The sequence below is a fragment of the Desmodus rotundus genome, chromosome 7 (assembly GCF_022682495.2).
Source record: "Desmodus rotundus isolate HL8 chromosome 7, HLdesRot8A.1, whole genome shotgun sequence".
NCBI lineage: Eukaryota > Metazoa > Chordata > Mammalia > Chiroptera > Phyllostomidae > Desmodus > Desmodus rotundus.
In genome coordinates this window covers 25,179,340-25,197,110 of record NC_071393.1, presented here as the reverse complement: position 1 = coordinate 25,197,110, position 17,771 = coordinate 25,179,340, and the positions used below count along the sequence as shown (strand labels likewise).

At 51.0% G+C, this 17,771-nt stretch overlaps 1 protein-coding gene across 10 annotated transcripts in view; it reads left to right on the top strand.

Moving 5' to 3' along the window:
• The window catches only part of NFRKB (nuclear factor related to kappaB binding protein), a 34,969-nt gene that overhangs the window by 11,467 nt on the left and 5,731 nt on the right, over window positions 1–17,771 (top strand). For 8 of the 10 annotated variants that reach the window (XM_024557130.3, XM_045192695.3, XM_045192694.3 and 5 more), the window contains 18 exons: window positions 160–297; window positions 877–950; window positions 1,770–1,854; window positions 2,216–2,396; window positions 2,652–2,760; window positions 2,977–3,103; window positions 3,337–3,402; window positions 8,875–8,954; window positions 9,061–9,107; window positions 9,883–9,943; window positions 10,315–10,489; window positions 11,315–11,421; window positions 11,831–11,954; window positions 12,144–12,223; window positions 12,382–12,602; window positions 12,702–12,972; window positions 13,545–13,757; window positions 15,961–16,728. In XM_024557130.3, the coding sequence (XP_024412898.2) occupies window positions 160–297; window positions 877–950; window positions 1,770–1,854; window positions 2,216–2,396; window positions 2,652–2,760; window positions 2,977–3,103; window positions 3,337–3,402; window positions 8,875–8,954; window positions 9,061–9,107; window positions 9,883–9,943; window positions 10,315–10,489; window positions 11,315–11,421; window positions 11,831–11,954; window positions 12,144–12,223; window positions 12,382–12,602; window positions 12,702–12,972; window positions 13,545–13,757; window positions 15,961–16,728 (2,927 nt within the window). The remainder of the gene's footprint in view (window positions 1–159; window positions 298–876; window positions 951–1,769; window positions 1,855–2,215; window positions 2,397–2,651; window positions 2,761–2,976; window positions 3,104–3,336; window positions 3,403–8,874; window positions 8,955–9,060; window positions 9,108–9,882; window positions 9,944–10,314; window positions 10,490–11,314; window positions 11,422–11,830; window positions 11,955–12,143; window positions 12,224–12,381; window positions 12,603–12,701; window positions 12,973–13,544; window positions 13,758–15,960; window positions 16,729–17,771) is intronic. The other 2 variants (XM_045192701.3, XM_071221916.1) reach the window with 2 other exon arrangements.

The following is a 17,771-nucleotide window of genomic DNA, read 5'->3' as shown; positions in this document are numbered from 1 at the left end:
CCTCTCCTCCTGGAAGAGCCGTTTAAACGACCTGAGTGTGCTCCAGTTCGAACGCGTAGGGTCAGAAAGGAATGGTGGAATGCTGGCCTCCATGTTGTTGGCTTACCCTTGTTGAACCCAAATGGCCTCTTACCCAATCTCCCCTATTGGAGTCCACAGCCATATTGGACTTAGAAGAAAAATTTTCTTTTGAAGATCTCAGCTCTTGGCTTCCGAGCTCTCCAGCGCGTTCTCCTAGCCCTGCAGTGCCCCTGAGGGTGGTGCCCACACTTTCAACCACGGATATGAAGACTGCAGGTGAGAACTCGGCTGGTGCTGTGGATGTTCTGGGTATTCTGGAGGGGGGACTCAAGAGCTCCCTCAGAGGGAGGTGGGGACTAGGATTTACCTGCTGGGAGAATTTGGAGAAGTTTTTGCACAATTCCACTTTTTACAAGTAGGTAGGCCTGCTTTCCTTCCTTTTTTTGCTTTGAAAATTTTTCTTAGGAGCTGATCAGCTGGTATTTTGGGCTAAAGCAGAATCTTAAAACAAAATAGTGATACTAAGGGACAGCTTGATAATAGAACAAAAGGGGTGACCAGAGCCTGTGAAACTAGAGAAGGAATTTTATTGGGCTAGGAATCAGAAGAGTTAAGAACCTTTAGTATGTTTTAGGAGCGGCTGAGTCACTGAGGTCACTGTAACTGACCGATGTGTAGAAACTGAAGAGTTGGCCTGTGGCCGGGTCAGGACTGTTGGTGCTCGTAGGGCAGCAGTCAGAGGGACACTCAGAAACACCTTCCTTTGGAATATCCCAGGTGACCCGAGAGGTTTTACATTTCAGCATCATGTGAGTGAATGACCTCGTCTTTGTGGTCTGGTTCATTTTCTCTCAGATAAAATAGAACTGGGGGACAATGACCTGAAGATAATGTTAAAGAAGCACCACGAGAAGCGGAAACACCAACCAGTAAGACCGGGAAGAGGGGGTGTGGTCACTGGCGGTTGTCAGTCTGAAATGTCTGGGTTGGCTTTTGTAGGGAAGATACAGATAGTCACAACTTTCTTTCTGCTTCCTTTCCTTTTCGCTGTGAGAGGACAGGAGACCCAGAGATGTGAGAAGACACGTGCTTCGACTTTATAGGGCATGCTTAACATAGTGTGTGATTTAATCCTCACTCAGGACTGGTATATGAATCATATCCATGTTACCAGAGCTCAGAGAGGCGAAGGAGCTTGTCCTTGGCCCTGTGGCCAGTAAGTGGCAGAGCTGAGTGAGATGCAGGGCTCCTCCCCCTTTGTACTGTTTCTGGTACTCCACTGACTCAAGGCAGTTCCAGTGCAGCCAAGCCAGAGAGCGCAGGGAAGAGAAGGCAGTTTGCCTTGGGCAGAGTGGTGAGCTGGGGAGAGTCCGGTAGCAGAGGTCAGAACTGACTTTTCCACCTGTCTTTTCCACTTACCCCGTGGTGGTGGGCAGATCCCTTCATTTCTCTGAGTCCCATTTTCAGACTTTAAAAGATGGTATTTAACAAGACTATTTGAAGATCACATAAGATAAGGAATGCGAAAGAGCTTTGTAAACTGTAAATGCTGTACAATAGAAAGGTTGGAACTGGGTTCTCCTATGGCTCATTACAAAGAACAGTTTTTATCCCTGTATAATTTTAATTCAACTTGATTTCCTTAAGTGCACGTAACGTCTACGTATCTGTTGGGTAAATTGGCAAGACCCCAGCGGTTTGAGCTTTGTACTTGGGCCTCCATAACAACTCTTTGACTGTCACTCTAGGACCACCCGGACCTCTTCACAGGGGACCTGACACTCAATGACATCATGACTCGAGTGAACGCTGGCAGGAAAGGTTCTCTAGCAGGTACAGGACATCCGCTCTCGGGCGCCATCACCTGGTGGTGGTAAATTTCCTGAGCCCGCCTCCATGTTGAAAATGAATGAAATCGCAGCTTTCTTCTTGCTGATAACATTTTCTTGTTACTGCCTCTATGGGTTTATAGGCAGATAGTGAGTATAAAGTCAGAACAGCAGATCATTATGGGCTCCTTAATAACTGTTAAAGTTAATGTGCAAATCACTCTTTGGGTTTGGTAAAAAAACCAAATCTTATTTTTGAGACTTGTCTTTCTTTTAGGACCTGAGCAAATAATATGCAGCTGAAACTTCTCACTTCCTAATGTAGAAAATGAAGTTCTGTGATTTGTGTTACTTTTTCTTCCCAGCCCTATATGACTTGGCTGTCCTTAAGAAGAAGGTTAAGGAAAAAGACGAGAAGAAGAAGAAGAAGATAAAAACGATCAAGTCAGAGGCGGAGGACCTGGCTGAGCCCCTAAGCGGTGCTGAAGGGATGCCGCCTCTCTCGCAGGCCCCGTCTCCCTTGGCAGTGCCTGCTATCAAGGAGGAGTGAGTGGGCCGCAGAGGTCACTGCCCGTGGGTGAAAGGGTAATCCAAAGGGTGTGCCCAGTACTGGTGCTTCGAGTGGACCGGTTTGTGTTGAACCCCTAGCCCAGAGTCCTGGGGGTCCTGCTAGGGGAAGTGTGTGGTGTGGTCCTTCGCTGAACTTTTTTATGACTGACAGGAGGCTGGGCAGGCCTAAACCAGGGAAACCTAGGGATGTGTTCTTGGGTCTTTTTCATTCTCTCGTTTTTCTTTCCTCAGGCCTCTTGAAGACCTCAAGCCTTGCCTTGGAATCAATGAAATATCTTCCAGCTTTTTCTCTCTTCTACTGGAGATCTTGCTGCTGGAGGGGCAGTCTAGCCTTCCTGTGGTAAGAGTTTAGGGAAAGTCAGATGTACATCAGAGTTTTCAAACTGTAGAAATTTTCAGTGCTCTGCAGCCTTCTGGGTTGCTCCCAAGGCCTGCAGCTAACTTGCATTCTGTCTTGGGCACGCTGGACAGATAGACCCCAGCTTGCTCTGGCACATCCATGGAATTGCTGGTGTGGCACAGGACTCTAACTGGGTCTGCCTCTCCTTTCCTGCAGCTAGAAGAGCGGGTGTTGGATTGGCAGTCATCTCCAGCCAGCTCCCTCAATAGCTGGTTCTCTGCCGCCCCCAACTGGGCGGAGTTGGTGTTGCCAGCCCTGCAGTATCTTGCCGGAGAAAGCCGCGGTAAGGAGCTTTTTTCTGTAGGGTCAGTACTCCCAGCCGCCTTGTCAGTGAACTGCAGCTTTACTGGCTAAAACCGGTATGGCTTTGCATAGTGCCCTGCCTTGGAGGTCTCTGCTGTCCTGATACACCATGAAACATTCAGAAGTTATCTCAGAGCTCGGAGGTGTTCATTATTCTGAGTTTAGCACTCTCTCTGACTTGTGTGTCTTGTTTGTATCCTCCGTTTCTTGCAGCTGTACCTTCCAGTTTCTCTCCATTTGTTGAATTCAAAGAGAAAACCCAGCAGTGGAAATTGCTTGGTAAGTAATTCATAATTACCTACACATAACACTGGGTTTTCATTCTCTCATTTCCTCCCTCAGTCTTCTTTTGCCTTCCATTCAGTAGTGTAGTCCAGTAGGAGGTTGAAAAGAGCAATATTAAATCTTGTTTTGCTCAGTAAAAGGCCCCTTTGGTACTCGGGGTCTGAATCTCACCCCTTGCACTCTCCCCACTGGACTGGGCTCACTGAAGCTGAGACGGAATAGCCCTTCTATTACGGTGCACTCTGGTGCGGTTACGTTTAAATACGCAGGGGCATTTTATAATAGAATCAGTATTTATATTGATTGTACCTATGGTTTTCGATTAACTTATAATAGTGTAGTTATTTTTCGTTCCTAAAATGGGCTTCATAATCGAGGGTGATGTGCAACAAGGTGTTGGACAGCTCTGGATGAGCTCTTCATAAGGAACAGGATTCCTATTTTTGTTTTAAGTTTATGAAGCTCCACTTACTGTGTAAGTTGTAGTAACTGGGTGACTGTTACCTGGTGACGGTGATAAAGAGGAAAGTCAGTGTGGATTTTACATTGAAATTCGTAACCTTCTCTTTGCGCTCTCGGGCGGTCCGTGAGGAGATGCGTGGAGAAGGCCCTGAAAGCAGCAGACTTCATCCATTTTTATGGCATTTATTCAGCTCCTAGGTGTCAGGTGCTGTGTTAGGGGATATGATGGTTTGCAAGTGTCAGACCGTGTGCTCCCCTCGTGGGGTTTAAGGTTTGTTTGGGGAACAAATAGTCATTCACGTGAACTACCAGACCCATACATTCTTCGAGGGGAAAGGACCAGAAAGGATAGACGTTATAATGAGGCATTGGTGTAGCCTGCAAAGTCAGGGAGGACCTTCCTGGGGAGGGAGCATGTGAGCAGAGACATTGATGATGATTCGGAAGCAGTCAGGCAGACAGAAGGGACCGGCATTCCAGATGGAGGGGGCAGTGTGGGTCAGTGGTACCTGGGAAGACTCGGTTCCAAAAGGTCACACAGGCCTATGTAGAGATGATGATAATCATTTCTGACCTGGGGAGGAAGAATTTAAATTTAAGAAAGTTTTAGGAGGGGAAAGTGCAGGACTTGGTTGTGAATTGATGTGGGAGTGAAGGAAGAGGGCGGTCAAACCTCCCTGCGCTAGATTTGTATTTAGCAGAGGAAGGCGTCACTTATTGAGGGGGGCAGCTGTGGAAGATGGCCCGACTTCGGTAAGGGTGAGTAGCATGAGCTTAGTTTTGGGTTTGCTGAGTTTGAGCTGCCTTGGAGGCATTTAAGTGGAGATACTGAATAGGCATAGGATACACGGGTTTAGACTCCACACCAGACTCGAGCGTAGAGAGTTGTTGGCATATGTAGGGTATGGAAAGTCAAAGGCATAGGGAGAAAGTGTTATACGAGGAGAATGGACGAAGCCTTGAGAAAATGGAGGCAGAGGAGGCTGTGTGGGCGAGTGTCGGGAGAGGAGGTGACTGCAGAGTTAGGAGGAAGCCACGGGTGGTTGAATCCTGGAAGTCCAGTAATGGGAGAGTCCAACTGGGCAGTGGTCATTAGCCCTGACTGTTTCTAAAAGGTTTAGTAAGATAAAGACTGGATTTGTGGGCCTGGAAGAAATGATGAATTTCTTGTAAGAGTGATGCCTTATCAGAATGACGCACGTTAAGGACAGTGGCGAGCTGAAGGCGACCTGTGATAGCTGACCGCAGCTCCTTCCTCTCTCGGGCTGGGGGCTTGACATCAGCCACAGTGGGGCCCGTATGCCAGGGGTGGCGAACGTGACAGAGCCAGATGCTAAGTGTTTTAAGTTTGTGGGCCAGATGCTCTCTGTTTCATCTGTTCGGCCTTGGCATCACAGTGCAAAGAAGCCGTGGACAGTATGTAAATGAACAGACCTGGCTGTGTGCCCGTGAAACTTGGTTTACAAAAACAGGTGGCCGGTTAGCTGACCCTTGACGTGCACCGTGGAAATCTGCAAATGTTCCCAGTCAGGGCTCCCTTCTTTGCAGCCAGTTAAACATTTACCTGTACACACTGGTTGAAGAGATGGTGGATCTTGTTAAACTAAACATAAAAGCCTTTCGAAGTGAGAGCAACAAGCATTGATTTGAGATCAAGAAAAGGAATAGCTATTTGGGAAGCACTGATTCAGGCAGAAGCCCAGATAATGTTCCAGTTAGGAAACGAGAGCAATGAGTATTTATGAGAAAAGAGGGGGGGCAATCCTATCAATAGAAGGAGGGTCGACCTTCCTTTGGTTCAGATAAGCTAACTTAGCAACAGTAACTGGCAGTCATCAGTCCAGTAGTCATAACGACTGCTGTCTTGTTATCTTTGCAAACAGTTTTTGGGAAACAAGGTTGCTTAGGCCCAGGCCAAAGGTTATTTTGCCCAGTTGTAACATTCCGAAGATGTGAGGCAGCAGAGGTGCAGGGCAGTGCTCCAGCGCGGCAGTGCCCGCTCCGTTTTAAAGGGACTCTGTGTAGAATTTTTGTTGACCGTCTAAACAACTTTCTAGAGGTGTAGCCGGAGAGGGGAGGATAGTACAGGAACTGGTGGCCAGGAGAGGAAATTTTGGGTGAGCCCGAGCGTTGATGGAAAGGGTACAGTGGGAAGAAAGGTTGCAGATGTGGAAGCGAAGGGAAAATCGACTATGTGAATTCCTGAGAAGGGGTGAAGGGATTGGCTTGAGATGGCCTCACACTTCTTGTAATGGGTGGAAACGATGGGCTCAGGGCAGTAGGCTTTGTAGGTTTTATTGTTGGAACCCTGAGGGGGTTTAGTACTGCGGCTTTGCTGTTAAAGTGGTAGGTGAGAGAGGTGAGGTCGTCTGTTGTGCATGAGAGGGGAGCTGAGAAGAGTGGGGAAGTAGGCGGTGCGGAGCATGGAAAAGCAGCCTGACCAGAGACGACATCAGAGGGCCGGGCATTGCTGGGCCAGTGGAGACTGCTTGTCATCCATTGGTAGTGGCATTCTGTACTTCTTTTGCGTGTTTCTTGGGCAGCCCTCAGCTGTCTGAGCTGGGGCTTGGGACATGTGGGTCGTGTAGATGGGAGTGGTGCCGACAGAAGAGCAGAGGTGGTAGGTAGTACTGTGTCGGCAAGGGTGGCAATGATGGCTGTAGACCGCACAGGGAGGGCCGTGTGAAGGAAGGCGGCTGATGGGATTGGAGGAGTGGATGAGCAGTTCTGTTGAGTCCAGGTAGTGCTTTGGTGGGAGGAGGTAAGCAAGGATGAAGTCTCGGTGATGGGGGTCCGGAGGCAGAATGTGTGGATTAGTATAAAGGGTCTCAGCCCTGGCCATATACTGCATTCAGGAGGGAACTTCTGAAAAATGCTGATGCCTAGGCTTTCCCCACGGACCTTCTGATTGTTTGGGTGGGGTCCGAGCCTGGGTATTTTACAAGTTCCCAGGTGATTCTTATGTATAGCCAGGGTTGAGAAACACTGGCTCGGGCATTGGGAAGATGGAGTTGGAGATAATGACAGAGTCCAGCTGGTTGTAGGAATGAGTGTCTGGGGTGGGGTGGAGGCAGGAGGTCTCTGAGGTCACAGAACCAAGGACCAGGGTGTTGGACGGGCCATCCGTGTGGGTGTGGTTGTTTCCCAGCAGGCTGGTGGGGCGTGGGCAGGTGAGGAGCAAGGTAGGCCAGCTTGCCGTGGGGAGGAGGGACTGGGAAGTACCTGCGAGGGGGTGGTAAGAGCTGTAGGGACCTGGCTTTTGTTTTATTTTGGTGTTTCAGAAGAGTTGGAGAGAGATAGTTACGGGGTTGAGAGCGGACCTCAGCTCTGAGGGGCATGGCTGTGGGGGAATAAATAGCCAGCACATCCCACGGCAGCAAAACACTGAACAAGGAAGTGGAGGGAGTGTTGCGGGAAGAAGTGGCTGTAGGAAAACTTATTACAAGGTCGAGTTTCTAGACAGCAGAGTGGGAGTCGCGAGGAGTGGCGCAGGGTATGAAAGCCCCGAGCTTTCTGGGGTGGTGGTGTTGTGCACTGGCTAGTGACAATAGGTGGGGCACCTGGTGAGGTCATCTCAGCAGCCTTGGAGAAGGCCAGGCCCTGGCCAGTGCCTTCTTCACCCAGCAGACCTGGGCAGGCTGCTAGTCTGGGCAGAAGACATAGGTACCATCATGTGACAAGTGCCACAGCAGGAGTCTGAACCAAGTGATAGCAGAGGAGGACACGGGCAAAGTGCTTGTCTCGTGCTGGGCAGGGCAAGGGGAGTCTGGCTTTTCTCCTGCCGTTGGGCGTCCTTGTTGCTGGGCCCTGCGGGCGGTGCCTTTGTGCCCTCATTAGCCAGAAGGAGCCTTTTCTAACCATCACCGCCACACCCCGCCAAGGACAGGATAACTTTCCTAGGGTAAGTTCTCATCACACCCTTTGAGACACCTGCCGCTTTCAGACTTGATTCGTTATGTGCTCTTTCCTCGCTTGCCTGTAAACTTCATGAGGGAATGACCCTAACCTAGCGCGCACTGTGGCACATAGAGGCTGCTCAGCAAATATTTTTTATTTTATTTTTTATCTATTTACTGTTATTTCATTATAGTTGTCCTAATTTTTCCCCCTTTGCCCTCCTCCACCCAGCCCGCCCCTACTCCCACAGTCAGTCTGCTCACCATTGTCCGTGTCTGTGGGTCATTCATGCATGTTTTTTGACTACTTCCTTCCCCTTCTTTCCACCATTTCCATGCCCCATCCCCAGCCACTGCCAGTCTGTTCCCTGTTTCCATGCCTCTGGTTCTATTTTGCTTTTTACTTTATTTTGTTCATTAGATTCCCCTTATAAAGTGAGGTCATATGGTGTTTGTCTTTCACCGCCTGGCTTACTTCACGTAGTATAATATTCTCCGTTCCATCCATGCTGTTGCAAAGGGTATAAGCTCCTTCTTTCCTTCTGCTGCGCAGTATTCCATTGTGTAAATGTACCAGGGTGTTTTGATCCACTCGTCTACTGACAGTGTCACTTAGGCTGTTTCCAGCACTTGGCTCTTGTATATAGTGCTGCTATGAACATTGGGGTGCATGAGTTCTTTGGAATTGGTGTTTCAAGATTCTTAGGGTACACTCACTGCAGTGGAATCACTGTATCAAAAGGCAGTTTCATTTTTAGTTTTTTGAGGAAATTTACCACTGTTTTCCACAGTGGCCGCACCAGTCTGCATTCCCACCGACCGTGCACTGGGGTTCCCTTTTCTCCACATCCTCACCAGCACTCATTGTCTGTCAGCAAATACTTACTGAGTGAGTGATGTAGTTGGGGAACACCGAGAAGGGGTGGTCCAGGCAGCCAGCGGCGGAAGCGGTACAGGCTGAGTGGGTAGTGTGTGCAGAGGGCCATGGCTGCAGGTCCCGAGAGCTGCTTCCTCTGGCAGAAGCACAGCAAGTAAGGAGAAGGGGAGATTCTGAGCAGCACCTTAATTTGCTTTATTATTATTTTTTGTCTTTTAATTCTTCTGATAGGCCAGTCCCAAGATAATGAAAAGGAATTAGCTGCACTCTTCCAGCTGTGGCTAGAAACCAAAGACCAGGCGTTCTGTAAGGTATGGTTTTTAAAGACAGCAGACTTTTCCCATTGGGTTTCCAGAGCCCTTATGTTAGCCAGAATTCTTTAGTCCATTTACCTGTTCACGTTGTGCTTTTCTCCAGCAAGAGCATGAAGACGGCGCAGATGCCACAACACCTGTCCCTCGGGTGTGAGTATGACCCTCTAGCAGTGGGGGGTGGCCTGTGAACCCTAGTTCACGTTACTGCCCTGGTTGCTCTCACAGTTCTTAGCGTGTTAGAGCTGCGATGGGCGCTAGAGATCCTAGAGGTGCGCCGGTTCTCACCTGCCTCGGCGTGCCTCAGGAGGGCCGCACGCTCCCGCCGTTCAACGCGGCTCCCCTCCTTCAGGACCCACTTGTAGTGATTCATCCAATCCACCTTCCTCGGTTTACCTAGAAAGAAGTTGAGGCAAGAGGTGAAGTGGCTGGCTGAAGGTTAGGGACAGAACCGAGGCGAGAATGCGGGTCACTTGACCTCTAGGCCTGGTCCTGAGCTCTTTGTGTCACCGCATCTCACCTGACTTTCCAGTCTGGGGTGGTCCCCTGTCTTTTCCCTCAGCTCCGCTGAGATATAATCAACATATAATGTTGTGTTGATTGGATGCATGTGTATATTGTGAAGTGACTGCCAAAGTAAGGTTAACACATGCATCGCCTCACATAAGTACTGATTTTGGGGGGGGTGTGGTGGGAATGGGTACGGTCTCAGCAGGTCCCAGCTGTGGAACAAACAGCTCTGCTGCCTGCGGTCAGTGTGCCGTGCACCGGAGTCCGGGCCTTACTCGTCTCCCAGCTGCGAGTCTGTGCCCTTCGACCCCCGTCTGCCCGTTTCCCCCGTTTGCCAGCCCCTGGTAAAACTATAGCTCTACTCCCTGCTTTTGTGAGCTCAGCTTTTTTAGATTCCCCCAAATTCTTTGTGTTCTAGAAGAACTGACTATGTGGTGCGGCCCAGTACCGGGGAGGAAAAACGAGTTTTTCAGGAGCAGGTAAGAAATACCCAGGGAGGCCATGCAGGCCGGCTCTTCTTGGGTCCACTTTCTCAGAGGAAATTCACACCTGCAGCCTTAGGTGTTCTGTTGGTTGGGTTGTGTGTTGGGGGCAGAAATGGTATAAGGAAAGGGGGTGAGAAATGTTTTGATGACCTTTTCCTCTAGCTAGTAAAACACACTTATATTTACCTTTTTGTCCCTTGGCCAGTGGCTCGGGCTTTGGGGAGCATACTTCCCAACTGTAGGTGGCTCAGTATTCCTAGTTGGAGTAGCCTGTTTGCTTCTCGTGTGGTCTCTCCAGGTTGACCCTTTTGTGGAGAGAAGTGCACTGATTCTGACCTACAAGCCTTGTCCCTTTCTCTTGACAGGAGCGCTACAGGTACAGCCAGCCCCATAAGGCGTTCACCTTCCGCATGCACGGCTTTGAGTCCGTGGTGGGGCCCGTGAAGGGCGTGTTTGACAAGGAGACCTCCCTCAACAAGGCGCGGGAGCACTCCCTGCTGCGCTCCGACCGGCCTGCCTATGTCACCATCCTGTCACTGGGTACCATCGCTTTCCTTCTCGAGCCAGCTGCACTTACTGTCTGCCCCCACCCCCAACCGCACACACGGGAGAGCTCTGAGGGCCAGGTGTAGCTTTAGGAGGCTTTGGAGTTTGGGAGGGGGCTTCTGCCCCCAGAGGTTCATCTGGAATTAGTGTTTCTTCCCTGACGTCTGCACTCCAGTCTGTTTTCTTGCAGGCATTGTTCGCAGGTAGCAGTTAGCACGAGTATAGGGATCGGCTTCCTCCAGACTCGAGTTCTTTAAACGTGAGGTTTTCAGCCTGTCTGCATGTCATGAGCCTGGTGAAACCTGTGGGCTTCTTCTCGGAACTGGGTCTTTAAATGCACAAAATACAATATGTAGGGTTTCAGGAGGAACCAGTCATGTGAAAAGAGTTATCAAAATATTAAAACCAATTTCTTGTGCAGAAATACTACATATTTTTATGATATTAAATGACAAGATCTAGCAGCAGGTCTTAAAACTCCTGTAATTTCCAAATAGTGATGCATGGAAATGATATTTTGAGGTGTCTGTGACAACTGTCATGTGCCAAGAAAGCATCCGATTTCTCCCACAACAACACGGCACTAACAATACACGGTTTTGTACCTTAGTTTATCATGGTCCTAAGGGGTCACGTTCAGTCTCGGCTGAAAGGGTGATGAGTGTATAGGGGCCTGCCCCTAGAGGGCAGTGTGGCCCCATGCTGTGGCCAGGTGAGGTGGGGAAACCTGGGGCACTTCCTCAGCTGAGCGGGAGAGGAAGGGTTCCTCAGCAGCAACCCTGCTCGACTCATGGACTCTTCCTTTCCTCGTGCCACCAGTTCGAGACGCGGCGGCTCGGCTGCCTAATGGGGAAGGCACACGAGCAGAGATCTGTGAATTGCTCAAGGACTCCCAGTTTCTCGCTCCAGATGTCACCAGCACTCAGGTAGGACAGAGAAGAGGCTATCTTTGGTTTGCTCCAGAAAGGAATTCAGAAATGTTGACAGGAAATATACAGTAACATAAATTTTTAAAAACCGAAAGAAGAGGAAAGAAGGGTGTGCTAAGGCAGGTGAAGAGTGATAACCTGAGACCCTTACTGCTAGTGGAGCACAAAGTTGACTCTGAGCTCTCTTGCCGCTTCCAAGGGTCTAAGGTCATCGTCACCTTCTGGACAGCAGCTCAGTCTTTCGGGAATCTTAGTGTTTCGTGTTCGGGCATGTGATCCCCCGTGAGCTTTTGGGAATGCTGCCCTGCCGCTGAGACGGGATCAGTTCAGCAACTGTGACTACACTCAGCTTTTCTCCGGTGTCTGAGTCTGACTTGTCCCTTGTCCCCACGCTTCTGGTTCCTAGGTGAATACAGTCGTGAGCGGTGCACTGGATCGCCTGCATTATGAAAAAGACCCGTGCGTGAAATACGACATTGGACGGAAGCTGTGGATCTACCTGCATCGTGACAGGAGCGAGGAAGAATTCGGTGTGTGAGGCCTCTGGGCAGCGTCCAGCTGGTGTAGGGTTGCTCCTGACTTTCTGCCCCAGTTCCAGGATGCTTTTCAGTGGCATATAAGCAGGCCCTAGCCCCCAGCGAAGCCTGGGCTCTTAATGGAACCCCCCTTCTCACTGTGCTGAGGTTAAACTACCGCTGAAGCATCTCTCTCGTTTGTAGAGCGGATTCACCAAGCACAAGCAGCGGCAGCTAAAGCCAGAAAAGCCCTTCAGCAAAAACCTAAGCCCTCATCTAAGGTGGTAAGTGACTCCCTCAGAGCGCCTGGCTTAGTGGTGCCAGGGAAGGTGGCAGTGAGGCCTTCCCATAGCTCAGCGTGTCAGGAACCGTGGGCCCTGCCTCCCTTGAGCGTGCCTTTGTTAAGTCTGCACGTGAATTTCTCTTCACCTTCTACGTACAGAAATCCAGTAGCAAGGAGAGTTCAATGAAGGTCCTCAGCAGTGGCCCTTCTGAGCAGAGCCAGATGAGCCTCAGTGACTCCAGCATGCCTCCCACCCCAGTCACACCTGTGACCCCCACCACTCCAGCTTTGCCCGCCACTCCTATCTCCCCTCCGCCAGTTTCGGTGGTCAACAAAAGCGGCCCCGTTCCTGTCTCGGAACCAGCTAAGTCTAGCTCCGGGTAAGCTCCTCTCTTCCTTCTCTAGCTTTCTCCCTCCGAAGCCCTCTTGTGTGCATGTCCTGAATTGGTTAGTTATCATTGCCCCCCGTTTCCTCCTAGTGTTCTTCTGGTGTCGTCACCAACAATGCCACAGCTGGGAACGATGCTCTCCCCGGCCTCCAGTCAGACTCCACCCAGCTCTCAGGCCGCGGCCCGGGTTGTGGGCCACTCTGGCTCGGCTGGCCTGCCCCAGGTGCGGGTGGTGGCCCAGTCTAACCTTCCTGCTGTGACTCAGCAGTCAGCCGGGCCAGCACAGACACTGCCACCGAATCCAGCAGGACCTCAGATTCGCATTCCAGCCACTGCTACGCAGACCAAAGTTGTGCCCCAGGTAAACAGGGACAGCAGACCCCAAGGTGGGCTGTGAGCGTGGTGGGCAGTCTGGATGAGGACTGAGGGGCCTTATGCTATGTCCCCTGATGACGGTCTTTATCACACAACTCATTTAATGTTCACAGCTGAGTAAGAGTTTTCAGGAGTTCTACTTTACACATTGCAGATGAGAACCGAGAAGCTTGGTGATTTACCCAGCATTATAATATTAGGTCCCTCGTGGAGGTGGTGTGAAATCCAGGCCTGTGCTCCTAAATCTCAGGCCCTGTCTGATGTGCCTCTAGACGTAGCCGTGCAATTTTCGAGAGAAGTCTTCTGCCCCAGCGTCCTGTACTATACAGGGGCATACTGTTTGCCCGCAGTATGTAGGGATGGGGTGTTACGTGTGGAGTCATTCTGAACATGAAAGGTGTGCTACCCAAGCGAAGGGACTTCACATGCTGTTTTAGAGACTGGTGCGCGGGAGCCCTGTTAGATGAGAAGTGCCTGCAGAGGCACACCCCTGGGGGGTGGCATGCCGGTCTGCGTCTTAGTGTCTGATTAAGCTCTTGGCCTCATGCTCTGAACTAGACGGTAATGGCCACCGTTCCAGTCAAAGCCCAGACAGCAGCGGCCACCGTGCAGCGGCCGGGGCCCGGGCAGACGGGGCTCACGGTGACAAGCCTCCCTGCCACAGCCAGCCCTGCGAGCAAGCCCGCCACGAGTTCTCCTGGGACCTCTGCTCCGAGTGCTTCCACAGCCACCGTCATTCAGAATGTCAGTGGACAGAACATTATCAAGCAGGTGGGTGGGGCCCGACCTCTTTGTCCTGAAGCAGAGGACAGCGGAGGTCTCCGTGATCAGGGGTTTCTGACCCTCAGCTCACAGGCGTTTCAAGTACGCCTTCCCGCCAAGGGCAGTGCAGGCTCTGCAGCTGCCAGAGAGGTTTCCACTGCCCCTTTCCGTCTAGTTCATACGTAGCAGCTGAGTTTCTGAATTGGGAGGAGACTCTCCATGAATTAAGTTAAAGTCTTCGGTGTAACATTACATGCTTCACTGGCGTTTCAGTTCACCGCTGGTAGAAGACTGTACTTGTCCTTTCTTGGTTGTGACTATGCGAGGCCAGCCATGGAACCTCAAAGAACTGTCAGGCAGAATAGCAGCTAGCGCCTGCGCTGCGCTAACTGTGTCGTGGCTGTAAGGAACTTAATAGCACCGTGGACCAGGCACTTCCATCCCTTTTTACAGGTGGAATGGGGCCATGTAGTGATAAAGTAACATTTCTTTCATTAAGTATTTATTGAGTACTTTGTGTGTGCCAGGCACTGTCGAAAATACTGGGGATTTAGTAGTATGTTGCACAGACTAAGTCCCTCCTTCGTGGGGCTTGTATTCCCGCAGAGCCAGGGGGCAAACGGGTACTCCAGGGCGGGGCTGGCGGGGCTGTGAGCGGCAGTGAGCAGGCAAGGGGTGTGGAGTGCAGTGCGCAGTTCAGCTGGGGCGGCCGGAGAAGGCCCATGTGGGGAGTGGCATTTGAGAGGGGAATGAGGTTGGAAAGTGTGCCATGTTACAGGGAGCTGGAGGTAACGCATTGCAGGTGCTGGAGAGCAAGTGAAATGCCTTGAGTCAGAAATATCGGGGGGACAGGAAAGCAGTAGCAGCCGAGGCCTAATGAGCGCGCGTGTGGAAGTGTTGGAACGCGGTCTCTCGAGAGGTCTCCAGGGGTTAGATCACGTCAGACTTTGACTTTGATTCAAGCGTGGTAGGGAACCGTGGAGAGATTGTGAGCCAGAATGGCTCGATCCGGTTTGCACGCCCCTGGCTGCTGTGTAGAACGGACTAGAGAGGTTAGGAGAGGGAGCAGGAGACCGGGTTGGAGGCGGTTGCCGTGGTCCAGGGGTGAGGTCGTGCTGCCTTCCTGTGAGTGGTCATCGAGGGGGGTGACAGTGCAGGGGTTCCAAATTCAGGGTGCAGGGTCAGGTCTGTGATTTTCTGGTGGTTTGATATGGGGTCTGAGAGAAGGGGGTCCAGATTGACTCTCTGGCTTTTGGCTCAAGTGATTGGATCAATGGTGATGGTTACCTGAGGTGCAGGGACTGTAAGGCAGGCCAGGAGAGGAAAAGGTGCCCCTGAGGTCAACGCAGGCACCAGGTGCGTGAGGGGGAGGGAAGCAAGGGTTAGGATTGACCCCTCGCTGGGTGTGGGTAACTCGTGAACCTGACTGGGTCCACTGGGTTGGTGGCTTTTGGGGAACATGTTTAAAAGAGAATGTAAGGCAGAGAAATGGAGACAGTGAAGGTAGGTAATTTTTAGTGCGATTTGGCTTTTTGAAGAGAGCAGAGAACTGGGGCTGGAGTGGAGTGGGGGAGGGAGATGTGCAGGCCACGGGGGTTCGTTGTGTTTGTGGACGGGACGTGTCACAGCACGTTTGCATTCTGGTGGCAGTGGTCCAGTGGAGAGAGGGGGAGTGCTCGTGTGACAGAGAGTCCCTGAGGCTGGGAGGGGTGCGTCCGTTACGTACGGGAGTTGGGCCACACTGCTGTACTGCTCTCAGGGTGGAGGTTGGCGCAACTGGGAATGGACGTTTTTAAGAGCACTGGGGAGATGTGAATATGTACTATTAGATAATAATACATGATTACTTTTTTAATTTAAGAAGTCTTCTAGCTTAGAGATATATATAAAAGTATCGATCAGCAAAATGCTCTATATTAGTTTACTTAAAAATATTCGCACTCGTCCTTTATCCTCCCCCCTCGGGCCCCCGGACCTCAGGAGAGGGTAGATGGAACAAGCCTGACAAAGTGATAACCTTTGAAGCTGGGGGATAGGTACATGGATTTGTCATACTATTCTCTCCTTTTGTGAACGTTTATCATTTTTAAAAGTAAAAAGTTAGAAAAATATAGGAAATGCTCATACCCATGCAGGGGAGGTTTGCCTGATTGTGCTCTGCACCCACGTGGCGTTACGAACCCTTGGTCAGTGCTGTTTCTTCCCCACCCAGGTGGCAGTCACCGGGCAGCTTGGCGTGAAGCCCCAGACAGGCAGCAGCATTCCACTCACAGCCACTAACTTTCGTATCCAGGGTAAGGATGTATTGCGTCTGCCACCCTCTTCCATCACCACAGATGCCAAAGGCCAGACAGTTCTGCGGATCACTCCGGACATGATGGCCACGTTGGCCAAGTCCCAGGTCACCACGGTCAAGCTGACCCAGGACCTCTTCGGAGCAGGAAGTGGCACTGCAGGCAAAGGCATCTCTGCTACCTTACATGTCACTTCCAATCCCGTGCATGCCGCTGACAGCCCTGCGAAGGCCAGTTCCGCCAGCGCCCCTTCAGTCACGCCAACAGGTACCACTGTGGTCAAGGTGACTCCTGACCTCAAGCCAGCAGAAGCCTCGAGTTCAGCCTTTCGCTTGATGCCAGCACTTGGTGTGAGTGTGGCAGACCAGAAGGGGAAGAGCTCAGTGGCCTCTTCAGAAGCAAAGCCAGCCGCCACGATCCGCATCGTGCAGGGCCTGGGAGTGATGCCTCCCAAAGCAGGCCAGACCATCACAGTGGCGACCCACGCCAAGCAGGGCTCTGCCGTGGCCGGCGGGTCTGGCACTGTCCATACCTCGGCGGTGTCCCTGCCCAGTGTGAATGCTGCTGTGTCCAAGACTGTGGCCGTGGCTTCCGGGGCAGCCAGCACCCCCATCAGCATTGGCACAGGAGCCTCCACTGTGCGGCAGGTCCCTGTCAGCACTACGGTGGTTTCCACGTCACAGGCTGTGAGTACCGATGGTGGTGAAGAGTAGCCCTTCCGCCCAGGGAGCCCCTCTTTTCAGGAACGGAAGTTCTCTGTCACCTCAGTTGACCCGAACAGGCTAATTTACTACTAGACTTTTTGAAACAAATTTATGAAAGTAGTACCAGCATACATTCGTAAAAAAATATTAAAACAGTGCCGAAGTATCTAGAGTAAAATATAAAATTTCTTTCACAACCCTCTAGTTCTCCCTTCCTGAGGGCTAATATCTGTTGGTATCTTGGCATTTACCCATCTAGCCCTCCTTCCAGGTGTTTTTATACATACACACATAGTTAAAAAAAATCCCTGAGAGAGACCTTAGTCTGTATATTGTTCTGTGCTTTGCTTTGTCTATATAAAAACATGCCTTGGGGATCATCCTAGCTCCCCCACAGATACCGACTGTTCTCCTGAGCGAGACTGTGGTGGTCCACAGGAGGGATGCGCTTTTGCCATTCTCCTGTCGGAGGGTGCTGTCCCCTGTCAGGAGCCGGTGCCCCAGTGAGCATGCATGTGTGAGTAGATGGATGCATGTGTGGGTTTCTGGAGCAGAGGTGCCTGCGCTGGGCCATGGAGGTAACACCTTGAAAGTGTAGACGCCCAGTTGTGCTGCCAAAAAGACCACACCAGCTTACAGTCCAATCCTCAAGTCTCCTACCCTAACCAGCGCTGGGTACCGTGGGGGTTTAACCTCCTGTAGCTCCCAGGGCGGTGAACGAGTTCTTTTCTGTTTCCCTGACCTTCAGTGAGGTCGAGCATCCAGTCCTGTGCACACTGGCCGGTGCTCTCCTGCAGTGAATACATCCTTGCCAGTTTTCTTCTGGGGTGTTTGGCATTTTCGTAGTTTAAGGCGACCCTTTGTATCTTCTGGGTGTTAATTCTTTGTGCAGAAAATACTTTCTTCCACTCTGTCATTTTTTAACCTTGCACAGAGGGAGCCTTTTGCTCTGTGGGTATTTTGTCTGATTAGATCGATCTATCAACATAGCTTTTATGGTTCCTAGGTTTTATGTCTTTTGCCTT